This window comes from Leishmania mexicana, chromosome 34 (assembly GCF_000234665.1).
Source record: "Leishmania mexicana MHOM/GT/2001/U1103 complete genome, chromosome 34".
NCBI classification, from domain to species: domain Eukaryota; phylum Euglenozoa; class Kinetoplastea; order Trypanosomatida; family Trypanosomatidae; genus Leishmania; species Leishmania mexicana.
Window position 1 is genome coordinate 516,084 of NC_018338.1, and position 15,000 is coordinate 531,083.

At 58.4% G+C, this 15,000-nt stretch overlaps 4 protein-coding genes across 4 annotated transcripts; all 4 read left to right on the plus strand.

Moving 5' to 3' along the window:
* Nucleotides 1–739: 739 nt before the first annotated feature.
* On the plus strand, nt 740–2,773 carry LMXM_34_1390 (conserved hypothetical protein; the record flags this gene model as incomplete). The annotated part of the gene is made up of 1 exon (XM_003879086.1): nt 740–2,773. One exon carries the CDS (start codon nt 740–742, stop codon nt 2,771–2,773), a length of 2,034 nt encoding a protein of 677 aa, XP_003879135.1.
* Nucleotides 2,774–5,158: 2,385 nt separating this feature from the next.
* On the plus strand, nt 5,159–5,857 carry LMXM_34_1400 (conserved hypothetical protein; the record flags this gene model as incomplete). The annotated part of the gene is made up of 1 exon (XM_003879087.1): nt 5,159–5,857. The coding sequence occupies one exon, from the start codon at nt 5,159–5,161 to the stop codon at nt 5,855–5,857; it is 699 nt and encodes a 232-aa protein (XP_003879136.1).
* A 1,363-nt stretch (nt 5,858–7,220) lies between these two features.
* On the plus strand, nt 7,221–9,584 carry LMXM_34_1410 (putative threonyl-tRNA synthetase; the record flags this gene model as incomplete). The annotated part of the gene is made up of 1 exon (XM_003879088.1): nt 7,221–9,584. The coding sequence occupies one exon, from the start codon at nt 7,221–7,223 to the stop codon at nt 9,582–9,584; it is 2,364 nt and encodes a 787-aa protein (XP_003879137.1).
* Nucleotides 9,585–11,268: 1,684 nt separating this feature from the next.
* Nucleotides 11,269–13,155, plus strand: LMXM_34_1420 (putative peroxisome targeting signal 1 receptor; the record flags this gene model as incomplete). The annotated part of the gene is made up of 1 exon (XM_003879089.1): nt 11,269–13,155. The coding sequence occupies one exon, from the start codon at nt 11,269–11,271 to the stop codon at nt 13,153–13,155; it is 1,887 nt and encodes a 628-aa protein (XP_003879138.1).
* Between the last annotated feature and the right edge of the window lie 1,845 nt (nt 13,156–15,000).

Below are 15,000 nucleotides of genomic sequence, written 5' to 3' on the forward strand. Positions count from 1 at the left end.
AGTCAACGACAGGAAGAAGAAGGGCGCCCGTGACAACCGTCTCTGCATCACGACAGCGCCGCCGTTTGTTCAGTTGGCTTCTCACGGAGCACGAACTCTCAAAGGAAGGGAACAGAAGTAGACAAAGAAGAGAAAGGTGAAAGGTGGTCACGGACTCTCTCACCTCACCCACCACGATCGATTTCCAGTGCCTGAGCGAGGGGCAGTACATCAGTCATCGCCAACGCTCCCTCATCCGGTCTCTCTTTTTTTTGTTTGTTTCCCGCGTGCTTCTCTTTTCCGCATCCCCCCTTCCCTCCCTTTCCTCTCTCACGATCTCTCTCTCTCGCTTGTGCAGCTCCACGGGGTGAGACTTTTGCGTGGTTGTCTGCGCATCTTCAACGTATGCGTGTGTGTGCAGGTGTTGCGGCATCACTGCAATTTGGCTTTTGTGTGCTTGCTTTTACTGCGTTGTGGCTGAGGTGTGTCGGTCTCTGTGCGGTGGCGTTCCACCAAAAAAAAAACGCCTTTTTTTCTCTACCTGCCCTGTTGCGATATCTCTTCTCTCCACTTTCGCTGCTGTTCTGTGAGGCTGTTTTCGTAGCCCGGCACCCGTCGTAGAGGCACGTAGCAGCAGCGATCCGGTGGTGTATCTCCGCCGCGCCGTTCTTCTTTGCTACTGCTTCGTTCCTTTTCTGCACTGTGTACGTGTACACAACCCACTCACCCGCCTACCCCGAGCAGCAGCAGCAGTGCGTGGATGGAGTACCTAGATAATCTCTTGAACAGGAAGATTGAGCGGGAGCGGCTCAGCGCGGGCGGTATTGACGCGTCGTCATCGTCTGCAGCTTCGGCTGCCGGAACTAGCGGCAAAGATGTTGAAGGACCGGGCACTACTGGGGATAGGCAGCTCAAGTCTGCGGCACCGCGACTGTGTTGGCTCTGCAACCGAACAAGTCCCTTGCGCTTCCGTTTACAAGGAGGTATCCACCTCTGCTTTACTTGCTTCCGGGCGTCGTACTTGTCGCTGCTTCTCCCCATCATCAACACACCTGCCAGGCGCGCGAGTGACGCGAGATTCTTGAAGCTGATTGGCAGCATTGAGAATGAGAGAGCAGTGTCCATGTCGTCTCCAACTGAGGAGTTACTCGCCAGCATGTACGGCGAGGTAATTGAGCCACAACAGGCATCGTTCGTGATGAGCTCGTCCATGATGCGGCTGCGGCGAGAGGAGGAGGAGAGGCGCCTACTGTCGGCGACGCAGCGCCCTCACAGCGGTGGTGCCGCCAGCTTCACGAAGAGCTTCAAATCCTTTTGGAATTGTCCCCTGTGTACCTTCCTGAACGCGGCCGTCGCGCGCGAGTGCGAGGCGTGCGGGTTCGTTAATCCGGGCGAGGTCACCTGCCCCGTCTGCAAGGCTCGCTGCTCCCTCGGCATGATAAGCACCTCGTCGCCCGAGGAGAACCCCGCCAGCAGGTGCAAGACCGGCGAGCCTCATTGCATCTGGAACTGCCGCGAGTGCGGCGGGCTCAACACCCTCGACGGTGACCGCTGCACGTCGTGCCGCCAGCCGCGCTACTGGGCATGCTCGCAGTGCACGGCACTGCACCACATGGCGCGTGGCGAGGATGGCTTGCGCTACTGTCCCACCTGCGGCGCCTACAACACCCCGGGTGACATCTTGGTTGGTCAGGCAAAGATCGACCAAGAGACCAAGTATGTGGGTATGGTGGCGAGGCAGCAGAGTGCGGCGCAGCGGCGCAAGGGCGGCAACAAGGATCATGACCACAACCGCGGTGACTCACGGGCTGCAGCAGGCGGTGCTGCCGAGGCGAAAGCCGACGACCAAATTGTCTTCGGTGTTAACGACGCCCATACGCTGGAGGAGCTGGAGCGGCAGAAGCAAATCGCAAACAATGAAAAACGGCTGCTTTCCCGCCTGAACCAGTTGAACATTTCCCGAAACCTGCAGAAGACGGACGGCAACTGCCTCTTCAGTGCTCTGGCGAACCAGCTCTTTGGGCAGCCACGGCTGCATTACCTCGTCCGCTCTCTCGCTACCGCGTACATGAGCGAGCACCCAGAAGACTACGCCATCCTCTTCGACGGCGCGGCGGAGTGGAAGAAGTACCTGACAACGATGAAGGAGCAGGGAACCTGGGGTGATGAGCTATGCCTCAACGCTGCCGCCCGTTGCTTTCGGGTTAACATCCACGTCATCACGAGCGACCAGGAGCGCTGGCACATTGTGTTCCAGCACGACCAGCTAGGGCGCACGCGCACGATTCGCAGCGACGAGGCTGCGAGGGAGACCAGCATGGCGCAGACTTTTACCACGTATGAAGGTGTGTCGCTGTTTCTCGCCTACCTTTCCCCAGTGCATTACGACGACATCACCCCCTCACCTGTGGCACACCTCCAGCTTGGCGAGTTGCTCAGCGGGGAGCTGAACAAGCGCATGAAGCGCAATCAGACGACACACAGTCCCAGTGAAAGTGGTAGCAGCACTCCGGCATCAGCATCAGCAGGCCCCAGCGGCGGAGTCCGCTGGGCAGATGCTTCCAACTTTTCACACCTGCCTTCCCATCTGCTTCCCGCGCCTCCGGCTAAACTGCGCACGAAGTCGTCTGATGACATTGTGAAGTCGTGCCTGGAGTCATCGAGCGTGCCAAACACGGCGATACCCCAGGTGCCACGCTCGCGCCCGCATTCCTGCAAGCCGAACAAATACAAGAGTTCGGAGCCGCCGTCGCCGGCTAGCTTACACAGCTTGCCTAACGAGTACACATGCTAGCTGAACTTCTGTGCCCAGCGTGCGGACGGGGAGGGAGGGGGACGAGGCGCCAAAGAGGGCACAGCCAGGGAGCGCGCTCACGTATATGCGTTCGCCTTCCGCTTCTTTTCATTGTGGGTGCGCGCATCAGCGTGTTTGCGCGCGGGCGACATACGAAAGAGGTGACCTATTTGATAGACCTGTGGCCTCACCGATCCCTCGACGTGTCGAACATGACTACGGCGGCTGCCTCTCGCTCTCCACGTGTGTCGGGGACTCTTCTGACCTTCTCATTCTGTTACCTGGTTCTCTCCCTTCCAACGTCGTCATCTCTCCCTCTCCCTCTCTTGGGCATGCGCGTCCTTGTGACCGCTTTGCCGTTTCTTTCTCCCTCTCGCCCTTTGTCTGTTTTTCTTTTGTTTTGTTTTGCCTCTCCCCTCTTGCTCGTGTGTTCGCTGCTGATTTTATTTTCTCACACACACACACACACGCACACGCACACACCGTTTCTCGTTGCGCACCTAGCCTGTGAACTGACTGCAGACCGGCGAAGAGTGCGGGAGGAGCACAAAAGGGACCGTGAAACGGGTGCGCTGAATGGGGATGTTGCGCGCGTGTTCAGCGAGGCGAAGAGAAAAGGGACAGAGGAAGAGCAAGAATGACCACCAGTAGCTGGCGGTGACGTGCACGGTGACTGTGCGATGCCAAGAAGCCGACTCCGGTGGGTGCGTGTTCGTGGCTCTTGTTCGTGCGCATATGCGTGGTTGGTCTCCCCCCTCTCCTTTCCTCTCTTCGCTTTCCTTCTCTCTCTGTGTCTGCGAGTTTGCAAGCTGCTGCGGATTGATGGGAGCGCGTCGCACGACGGGCTCTTGCATTCGTCTTTCCTCCTCCACGAAAGGGGGCATTATATGAAAGCACGCACACAAAGACGTTTGTTCGCTGCGTGGGAGAGCATGAACATGTTTATTTTATTTTATTTACTGGCTTACGATGTGTTCCCCAATTCGTTCTTCGTCCTGCGTGTGTGCGTGTGTGCGTGTGTGTGTGTATGCGCCTACCAGCAATGACTCTTATTGGTTTCTTCGTCCCAAGTCGGAGTTGCCTCCGTTGGCTTTGTGCAATGCCCAACGTTGAGCGCCGTCTTTTCTTTTTCTGCCCTTGTTTAGTTGCTAGTCATTGCTGCGTGTGGCAGTTGTCACCGACCGTGCCGTCACCCTCACTTTGTTTGTCTCCGCTTTTCTCCGCCCTCCTTCTTCTTCCCCCCTTTTGTTTTTCTATGGCCCTTTTCTGTTGATGATCACGGGTTTGTCGCTGCTTCTGTTCCCCAACGCGTTCGCTTCGCGCTTGCTCATGTGGACGGTCTGGCCGGCCTCTTGCTTCCCCCACCCGTGTGATGGGTGCGGAATGGCTACGGGAGAAGAGAGGCGTGTACGGAACAGCCGAAGAGGAACGTGTGCACGTGCACCCACACTGCCCATCCCCTTTTTCCAAGCTCACACCCATTCCTTCTACCGGAGAATCAACAGATAATACCGAAACATCTTGCGATGCGGACGCACAGGCAATGATAAAAAAAAAGGAAACATGGTTGCCCCAAGTGCGCCCGGCATGCAAAGTACTCCCGCTTTACCAAGAAACGATCCAAAGAGGCTGTGCAGGAGCTACTCGAGGCGGTGCAGCAATGTGCGAACAAGCTGCAGTGCCTACAAGACGCACACTCATAGGCCAACATGTAAGGTGGGGTGTAGAAAGGTGCAGAAGAAGAAAAGGTATACCGCTGAGTTAATGAATGCGTTGATGGCTTCACTTGTCTGAGCTTATTTTAGAAGTGAACAGCGCCACATGCACGGATGCCCAGCTGTGTGTTTAGGTGCGTGTGGCTGGGCTGCTTGAGGTTGTGCTTTGCTTTTCTCTGCGGCGGTCTCCCAGCTCTTTCCCTTCTTTCAATCGCGTTCAACTCACGCGACTACTTCTTGTTGGAAAGGATGGACGGCGTGGACGCTGCCTCACGGACACTGGCGCTCATCTGCCCACTCGCTTTCGCTTGCCCATTTTCTGCCCCCCCCCTTCCTCCTCCCCCTCCTATTGTCCGTTTCGCTGCTGCGTTACATCCTCCACGTATCTCCGTACTCCCTGCGTGATCCATTCACGGGCGTACACACGCAAGAAACACACATATATACATACCCACATACACGAACCCAGTCGCGCACTCACGTGCGCACATTGAGGGGAGTGAGAGAGAAGAACGGACGCCTCGCGCTCTTCTCATCCTCATTCCGCCGCCCTCGCCCCACACCACCGTAGACAAGACTGTCTTCCCTTTTTCGCCTTTCTGTCTTCTCTAGTCGTCTACGTCGTCACCCACACGTGGACACGGGGAGGAGCGACGCAGGAGGGCGAGGGATGAGCCTTTTAGAGGAGCGCTACGCTCCGCCGTCGCAGCGCGGCGTGCTCTACTTTAATACCATCCCGCGCGACATGCGACCGCAGGAGATTCGACTGCACTTCAATCGTTACGGGGAAATTCGTCGCATGAAGTTCATTCCCTTCCCGAAGAAGGCGCGCCGCCCGGGCGGACCGCTTCTCCCGTTGCAGTACAAGGAGGGCTGGATGGAGTTCACCTCTGCTAGCGATGCGCAACATGCGGCTCAGTGCATGAATGGTCAGCCGATCGACGTGAAGCGGCAGCGTCGGTGCTACGGTCAGCTGTGGACAGTGCGCTTCATGGACGGGTTCACGTGGGACTCGCTGTTGGAGGAGGCGGAGGGGAAGCGGCGTGCTCGGCGTGCGGCCGAGGTGGAGGCGCGCAGAGCAGAGCGGTCGATGAACGAGGCATATCGGCGGATGGTGATACAGGCGGAGCAGCAGCGGAAGGCGAAGCGGCGCCCTCGCGAGAAAGTGGAGGCGGCCAGCGACAGCGGCACCGGTGCACAAGGCGATGCGTCAAACCCATCCGTCGCTACAGACAGTGGAGCTTCATGTGTTCGCGGCGGTACATGTCGTAGTGTTGCAGCTAAGTCTTACACGAAGCCGAAGGCGCATTCGGCGAAAAAGTCCGAGCTCGACCCCACGAAGAAGCTTAAGAGGCGTCGGGACGTGTAGCAGCGAGCAAGCTGGAGCAGGTGGTGCTGAAGCGATCGGGGGAAGGAGACAGCACATGGCAGCCTGTAGGAGCTGCCTCATCCGTGCGACACTATTCCTCCTGCCTATATCGGCTCTCTGTTCATCTTTGCCGTTCGCTCGAGCTGTCTCTGCTCTGGTCTCGCAATCTCGGTTTCTCTGGAGTGGCGCCCATGGGGACTTTCGCGCAAGTTACCGCAGCGTGAGCAGATCCGCTTGTGCGCGTATTGTGTGCGGTACAAACGTGCTCATCTTTTCGCTGTAAAAGGCGCAGTAAACCAAGCGATCAACAACACAAGGCACAACACAATCCTGTCGCTGCGTAGAGGCGCATGGTCGAAGGAGAGGCCATGCGAATGGACACATGTCTGCTCACGCTTGCTTGTTGGTCTTTTCTATTTCTTTTCACACCCTTCTCCCATCCTTCTCTTGCAGAGTGAAAGGAGGAAAAGAAGAGGCGCTTCGAGGTGGAGCAGCCCCCGATGAAGACAGTGCTCACGCGAGTTGGCTACCCCAACGCCATGCGAGGTGCTCTCTCTCCCTGCCCCTCTCTCACGCTTGTCCTCTCCATCGTTCTTTTTCACTCTCGCGCTCCTCGTGCATCTCGACGTGTGCACACACATCACATGCGCGCATCCTGACGCACGGCAAACGTACGTCCTCGGCCCCCGCATGTAGCGCCACCCCTCACTTCCCCCCTCACCCCCTCCCCGTTTTCAACAGCCACACAAGCCAACGAACTAACCAGAATCGAAGCAAATTAGGGACTACCTGCCCGCCTACACGCACGCCCCATAACGCGCTCTCTTCACCTCCGACGTGCTGCCCTCATCCGCTTTTTTCTCCCTCTCTTTTGTGCGTGTGTGTGTGCGTTCTTTTCTCTCGTGGTTGGTTGGAACTTTAATCCTGATTGGTTCGTGGCCAAGTTAACGCAATCACCCACCTCTACGGCTGTTGTCGTCGTGCGCGTGCGTGTGCGTGTGTGCGCCCCCTCAATAGACAAGAGGCAAGCCGAGAAAGAAAGCGAGAGAAAAGTCAGCAGCGGCAGCTCTGTGATGTGCTGTGCCTTTGCGTACGCGTACGTGTCTCAGCAGTCTTGACCCAAGCGAAAAAAAAAACGGCCTCGCTCTCTCAGCTCCGCGTCTTCAGCTCGCCATCTGCGACGTGCTTTGGACGTGGTTCTCGCTTGCTATTCTCGTACCGTGCTCCCCCGTCTGCGTGTGCGAGTATCCCTAGCGGTCTGCTTAGCTCCGCAGCTGAGTGCTTCCGCTGCGGCTCCCTCTGCGTCTCGCATCGCAGCTTCTTTTCCTCTTCGTCTGTTGCGTGCAACTCGACCTCAGCCACCATGTCTGGCAAGAAGGCGACGGAGGCGACCGTGAACTTGGCCACCCTGGCGGAGCCAGACTTCTGGCGGCAACGCGTCGAAATCTTCGAGAAGCTATGGCAGCAGCAGCAGAACCGCTATGAGTCGATGAAGGCCCCGATCAAGGTGAGCCTACCGGATGGGAAGGTGATGGACGCCGAGAGCTGGGTTACCTGCCCGCGGGACATCGCAAGGCGCCTGTCCAACTCGCTGCCAGACAAGGTCATTGTGGCCCGCGTGAACGAGGCCCTGTGGGACTTGACGCGGCCGTTCGAGGCGGACTGCCAACTGGAGCTGCTGGACTGGGACGACAAGGATGCACGTGAGGTGTTCTGGCACAGCTCCTCGCACGTGCTCGGCTACGCGCTCGAGCGCATCTTCGACACGAAGCTCTCCGTCGGCCCGGCGCTGGAGGAGGGCGGCTTCTTTTACGAGGGCCTCACTAATCGCCCGGTGTCGGAGTCCGACTACAAGGCGATCGAGTCAGCCATGCAGGAGCTGGTGAAGCAGAAGATGCCATACCAGCGTCTCGAAGTGTCGAAGGAGGACGCCCTGAGGCTCTTCGGCTACACGGAGTTCAAGAGCAAGATCCTGGCAAGCAAGGTGCCGGACGGGGGCTCGTGCACCGTGTACCGGTGCGGTATGCTGATTGACCCGTGCCGTGGTCCCCACCTCCCGGACACGGGCCGCGTCAAGGCCTTTGCTGTGACCAAGAACTCTTCCTCTTACTTTGAGGGCAAGGCCGAGAACGAGGTGCTGCAGCGCGTGTACGGCATTTCGTTTCCGAAGAACCCCATGCTGACGGAGTGGAAGATGATCCAGGAGGAGGCTGCGAAGCGTGACCACCGCGTGATTGGCCGCCAACAGAACCTCTTCAACTTCCACGAGGTCTCGCCTGGTAGCGCCTTCTGGCTGCCGCACGGCGCTCGCATCTACAACACCCTCGTAGAGTTCCTGCGCAAGAAGTATCGCTGCTGCGGCTTCCAGGAGGTCATCTCGCCGAACATGTACTCCTCCAAACTTTGGATGGTGTCGGGCCACTGGGAGAAGTACGCCGACAACATGTTCTGCACCAAGTGCGAAAAGGAGGACTTTGGTCTGAAGCCGATGAACTGCCCGGGCCACTGCATCATGTTCGCGTCGCAGCCGCACTCGTACAAGGAGCTGCCGATTCGCTACGCCGACTTTGGCGTGCTGCACCGGAACGAGCTGAGCGGCGCCTTGACGGGGCTGACCCGCGTGCGCCGCTTCCAGCAGGACGATGCACACATCTTCTGCCGCATGGACCAGATCACAGATGAGATGGAGGGCCAGATGCAGTTCCTCAGTGACGTTTACGGCGTGCTGGGCTTCAAGTTCTATTTTTACCACTCCACCCGCCCCGCGAACAAGCTCGGCTCCGACGCGCTCTGGGACCAGTCCGAGTCGTATCTGCGCACCGCGCTCAACCGGTTCTGCGGCATTCCGGAGGAACTGCCCGATCCGCTGCACCCGGACCAGCGCTTTCACTACGACGGCAAGCCGGACTCGGTCAAGAAGATGAAGATGCTCATGAAGAAGGCGGAGCGCAGCGAGGACCCGAACGCGTGGAAGGGCCCAACCAACGGCAGCGAGGGCTGGATCGAGAACGCTGGCGATGGCGCCTTCTACGGCCCCAAGATCGACATCGTGGTCGAGGACGCGCTGCGCCGCCGCCACCAGTGCGCCACGATCCAGTTGGACTTCAACCTGCCGAGTCGCTTTGGCCTGAAGTACACCCTTCCCACCGCAGAGAAGGACGAGGCGACGGTGGGCCCAACGGAGAAGCGGAGGCATGCCGACCCTGCCTCGACCGCGTCGTCGCCGGCCGTGGCAGAGGGCGAGAGCAAACCGAAGCCCGGCACGTACGAGGCTGCTGTGCGTGACCTTGGCATCGACCTCGAGCTGGACGCCAACCAGGCCCGCCCCGTCATGATCCACCGCGCCATTCTCGGTTCCTTGGAGCGCTCGATCGCCATTCTGTGCGAGCACTTTGGCGGCGACTGGCCGTTCTGGCTGAGCCCCCGCCAAGTGATGGTGGTGCCTGTTTCGGCCTCCAACTACGAGTATTCACAGCAGGTGCGCGACACGATGCACGATGCCGGCTTCCACGCGGACGTCGACAACGGTGCCGCCACGCTGGACAAGAAGATCCGCAACGCGGAGAAGGCGCGCTACAACTTCATCCTTGTCGTGGGTCAGCAGGAGCAGGACGCGACCGGCGTCAACATCCGCGCGCGCGGGGAGAGGAGACTGGGTAACAAGTCACTCGAGGAGGCGTTGCAGTGGTTCAAGGAGCTGGCGGACACACATAGCCGGGAGTACTAGGCCACTCTCCTAATGACGAATAGGCAAGGCTAGACATGGATGCGGGGGTGCATGTGCGCATGTTGTTGCGCTTGCGGGTGCTTGAATGGGTCGGTTATATATGTAATGGTGAGAAGCGTGGGGTTCGCGGGTCGTGCGTAGTGGGAGAGATTGTAGGCCGAGGGTGGAGGTGTTGGAGAGGAGCGAAGGACTTGTGCGAGACGCGTGGGGAGGAGGGAGGGGGGGGGGTACATGCACCTGGAAGTCTCTGACTTTTTCTCTTTTGCGCGCTCGCTACGTGATTTGTATTTTGTTGGAGCTTTCTCTACACGCCGCCGCCTTTTTTTTTTCGTCTCCCTTTTCCGCTCCTCTCCTGCTTTTCGCTTCGTTGTCTCCCAGCTCAGTTGGCCGTTTCCTCCTACGTGTGGTGTCTCTCTCTCCTCGCCTTTGTCTTGCTCTTGGCCCCTCCCCCTGCAAGAAAAAAAAGTTACCCCAAATGTTCGCCAGCCCTGATTACATGGGCACCAGCGAAAGAACTGTCACAGCGGAGTTGCGCCCCCATCGAAACAACCACGAATGGGACGGAAGATGAAAGTGTGGAGGCGCTTTGCGTTGCCCGGGGGCGAGAGCGCGTGTGGTCTTTCGTCTCAGGTGTTTATTTATTGTTTGCTCGTGTGGTCTGTCTATGTGTATGTGTCTATGTGCATCTCTCTATGACTGCGCCGTTTCTTCCCCCCTCCCTCCGTTGCTGGTGGTGGTTTTCTCGAGCGCTTGTGTGCGTTTTCTTCGGTCGCGGTTCTCTACGGGTTGCCGTTGCCCGCCTGTGCCACGGGCGTGTATGTCGTCGTCTTTTTGTGTGAATGGTTCGCATACCTCTTCCGTTCCTTATATTAGTCTCCCCACCTCCCCTTGTTGTGTGCTCTTTAACAGTGGCGTAAAGGCTGAATGATCACAGCAGCAGCATGACGAAGCACCCAGAGGACGGAAGGCGAAGGCAGAGGAAGGAAACGAAAAGGCTTGGCAACGACGAAGTGGTGCGCTTCTCTCGGTGCTGCCTCTGCCTCTGCCTTTTCTTCAGCTACGCCGAACACCGGCATCTGACCACTGGGCTCGCGCGCACACCCGCGAGCCCTTTTCTCTGTCGCTTTCTTTTTTAAAAGAGGGGATGCTGTTGCAAGCCGTGTGACGGTCATGTGCACCGCTGATCGGTCAACCGCGTCTGACCTGCTTTTGAGCGACGGCGTGCCTATGTGCTACTGTTGGCAGAGCGTGGCGAGTGCGGCAGCACAACCTCCGTCGCTCGGCTTGCCTTCCTCGCTCTTCGTCGCGGCGCTCTCACAAGGCTAACGCTACTCTCTCGCAACACCATGATCTACATTAACATCCTCATCCTTGTATCCCGCCTTGTTTTCTCACCTCGACTTTACCGAATCGCTGTCCTGATGATGGCACAAATACCCGCCCCCCTCCTCAAGCATCGTCGTCGTGCTTGTACACACATACGCACGCGCACAGTCTCCCCGCGCACACACGCACATACGCCGGAGCCAAACCGTCACAAGACTACGCACCCACCCCTACGTGCGTAGCTCCTCGGCGTATCTGCGAAGCTCGCTCCGTTCTCGACGCACCTAAGTCAGTGCGCAACTAACGCTATCTCTACCCATATTGCTCGCTTTCCCTCAACACAAAACAAACGGCCACAATGGACTGCAACACCGGAATGCAGCTGGGGCAGCAGTTCTCGAAGGATGCCATGATGATGCATGGTGGCGTGCCCATGAGCGGCGCCATGTCGGAGCAGGATACTCTGATGATGAGCGCGCAGGTGGCAGGCGCCAACCCCATGATGACGGCTCAGTGGGCACAAAATTTTCAGCAGCAGCAGGCGATGCAAGCGATGCGGCAGCAGCACGAGATGGAGCAGGCATTTCAGAACTCGCAGCAGCAGCAACAGCAAGCTACTGTTGCGCAGAGTGGACAAATGCTTGGCATGGCTGGGCCGCCGCAGCAGCAGTTTATGGCGCAGCAGCAGCAAGCATCCATGATGAATGCCGCTATGATGAGCCAGGGGATGGTGGCGGCTAACATGGGTTTTGGTATGATGATGCCACGCACGCAGTATCAGCCGTTGTCCAACCTGTCCGCACTGCAACCCAAGCAGCAGCAGCCGCCCCTTGTCAACCTCGCACCAGCGGCGCAGGACTCGGCGTGGGCGGACCAGCTCAGCCAGCAACAATGGAGCACCGACTACTCGCAGGTGCAGACCTTCAGTGCACCAGGGATGGAGGACAAGACAGTGGAGGAGCGCATAAAGGATAGCGAATTCTACAAGTTCATGGACCAGGTCAAGAATAAGGAGGTTCTGATCGACGAGGAGAAGGGCGAGCTGGTGCAGGGCCCCGGCCCCGAGGTGGGGGTGCCAGAGGATGCGGAGTACCTTCGTCACTGGGCCGAGATGGAGGGGCTGAACATGCCGGAGAGCGTCTTCCAGCCGCCTCCACTGGCGAGCGCGATGACGTCTCCGGAGAACGGGGACCCGGACGCGTACGTCAAGGAGATGGATATGGCCGAGAACGACGTCGAAGACTGGGCGCAGGAGTATGCGGAGATGCAGGGGCGCCTGCAGAAGGCGACGAACAGCACCGACTACCCCTTCGAGCCAAACAACCCGTACATGTTCCACGACTTTCCGTTCGATGAGGGGATGGAGATGCTCCAGCTCGGCAACCTTGCCGAGGCCGCTCTCGCTTTCGAGGCCGTTTGCCACAAGGACAGCAGTAATGAGAAGGCATGGCAGATTCTCGGAACGACGCAGGCGGAGAACGAGAAGGATGGGCTGGCCATCATCGCGCTAAACAATGCCCGCAAACTGAACCCCTGCAACCTCGACGTTCACGCCGCGCTGAGCGTGTCGCACACGAACGAGCGCAACGCCGACGCCGCCATGGACTCGCTGAAGGCGTGGCTCGTAAATCATCCCGAGTATGAGCAGCTCGCCTCCGTCTCTATCCCGCCTGACGCGGAGCTCGACGTGCAGGAAACGTTCTTCTTTGCCGACCCCTCCCGCATGCGGGAGGCCCGCACCCTCTACGAAGCTGCCATCGAGATGAATCCGAGCGACTCCCAGCTTTTCACGAATCTCGGCGTGCTGCACAACGTGGCACATGAGTTCGACGAGGCCGCCGAGTGCTTCCGCAAGGCGGTCGCGCTGAACCCCGATGACCCAAAGATGTGGAACAAGCTCGGCGCCACCCTGGCGAACGGCGGCCACCCTGACCAGGCACTGGAGGCGTACAATCGCGCTCTGGACATCAACCCAGGCTATGTACGGGCCATGTACAACATGGCAGTGGCGTACAGCAACATGTCGCAGTACGACATGGCCGCTCGTCAAATTGTCAAGGCGATCGCGTCGCAGCAGGGCGGCACGAAGCCCAGCGGCGAGGGCTCCATCATGGCAACACGCAACATGTGGGACCTTCTGCGTATGACGCTGAACCTCATGGACCGCGATGACTTGGTGCAGTTGACATACAACGAGCAGTTGGAGCCGTTTGTGAAGGAGTTCAAACTCGAGGGCCACGTCTAATCACCTGCTACACGAGGAAGAGACAGACAGTGTTTTACAGCAGCACGGTGGTAAGGGTATTGCTGGGGAGTGGGAGGGAGGGGGAGAGGAGTGCGGCAAGCTATCCGTCGTCCTACCCTTTTGTTGGCCTGCTCCCCTCCCCGCCTTCGCCCATACGTGCCTCCCTGTTCTTGCTATCTCCCCCTCCCACACACTCGCTTCAGAGCTTATTCTCTCTTTTCTCTCCTTGCTGAGCTCGCCCCCCCCTCCCCCAACCGCCCTCCTCCTCCAATAAACGTGTGCGTTTCACCGTCTCCCTCTGCCCTTCCCTCCTTCCCCTTCGACCAACAAGCAGCAGCGCCGCACAGCCCATCAACCAGTGAGTCCACTCACTCCAATCATGTTCTGTGTGGTCCTCTTTTCTTGTTCGCCTCTTTTTTTTCCTCTTGGAAAGGGAGGGAAGTCGCCGCTGGTGGCCTCATGCCTTTCTCGGTTGCCGTTTCCCTGCGTTTCCTTTTGCCGTTGTTGTATTCTCGGGCTGCCACCCTCCCCCTTTTTATATACACACATATATATGTATATATATATATATGTGTGTGTGCGTCGTTTCTTCACCTCTGATGACGGCGTCTCCCTTTTTCTCCTTCCACTTCGTTTTTCGTCGCCTTTGCTTCAGGGCGCTTGACTGCCTGCGTCTCTGACCACCACCCTCCCTCCCTCTGTGTCTCTCTGCTGCCGCTGTATGGTGCATAAGGCTTTTGGCGCCGTCTTGTCGCCGCGGCTCACTGGGCACGACGTATGCATGTGTGAGAGAACACCAAGAAGAAAAAGGGGGGGGGTAGACCACCTCCGTCTTTCGCTACCTGAGCCGCCCCAAACAACCTGATGACGGGAGATGCTTCACACTGCGCGGTGCATCTCTGGGTCCAGCACACCCTCCACTCTGTGTTTGTGCGGAACGCCAAGCAGCCTCCCCCATATGCCTGCCAATGCTGAACAGCCTGTGGTGGTGAAAAGGTCAGGTACCTGCAACGTGGGAAGGTCAACGCGGTGCATTGCTGCTGATGTCGGCAGTCAGATCCTGAATGGCGTTGCGTCGGAGCGACCTGCGGCAGTGGACACTTTTGCACTATCCGCGTGATGCTCGAAGCGTCAGCGCGACCTAGGCGTATCGCAGCTGGCCCCTCGCCGCGCCTACAGGTGCGAGTAACCTGTGCGCCCCCCCGCGAGGGACGCACCACGTGGCAACACTGGCATGGCGGGAGCGGCGGCGAGGCGACCTGCCGGGGGTGGGTGGGTGGGAGGCGGGTGATTTGGTGGAGTTGGAGGCGACGGGGCCGGGTAGCGTGGAGTCGGACTCATGTTGAATGGCAGAGTGTGGACCTTGAGAAGCAACAAGAGTAAAAAAGAAAAAAAGGAACGTCCCTATGTAGGCATCAAAAGCGAAGTGCAGCACTCACACACACAAGGTCAAAGTATGTGACAGAGGGATAGGCTGCGTCTGTGCAAGAGGCAGTGCAAAATTCGACATATCAGGCCTTTCCGGCGGACTGGGCGCTCGAACCTTCCCTGTAAGGCAGTCTTTGAATTCACCCATACACACAGCGAAGAGAAGCAGGGAAACAAAAGGCAACTACACCAACGTGTCTGAGAAAACGAGGAAAAAAAAGTTGTGGCGATGCGCGCTTGTGAGTGAGTGAGGTTTTCCCTTTCCGTGGCCATACACCCTCGAGAATGTTTGCTGCCGTGCCATCACGATGGTGGCGGCGAGGGGGGAGGGGAGGGCGAGTTTTTGGATGCACGGGGAGTCGTTGAGAGACAATCGTCTTCCAGCTGAGAGCATGCGTGTGTGCTGGAGTATATGTG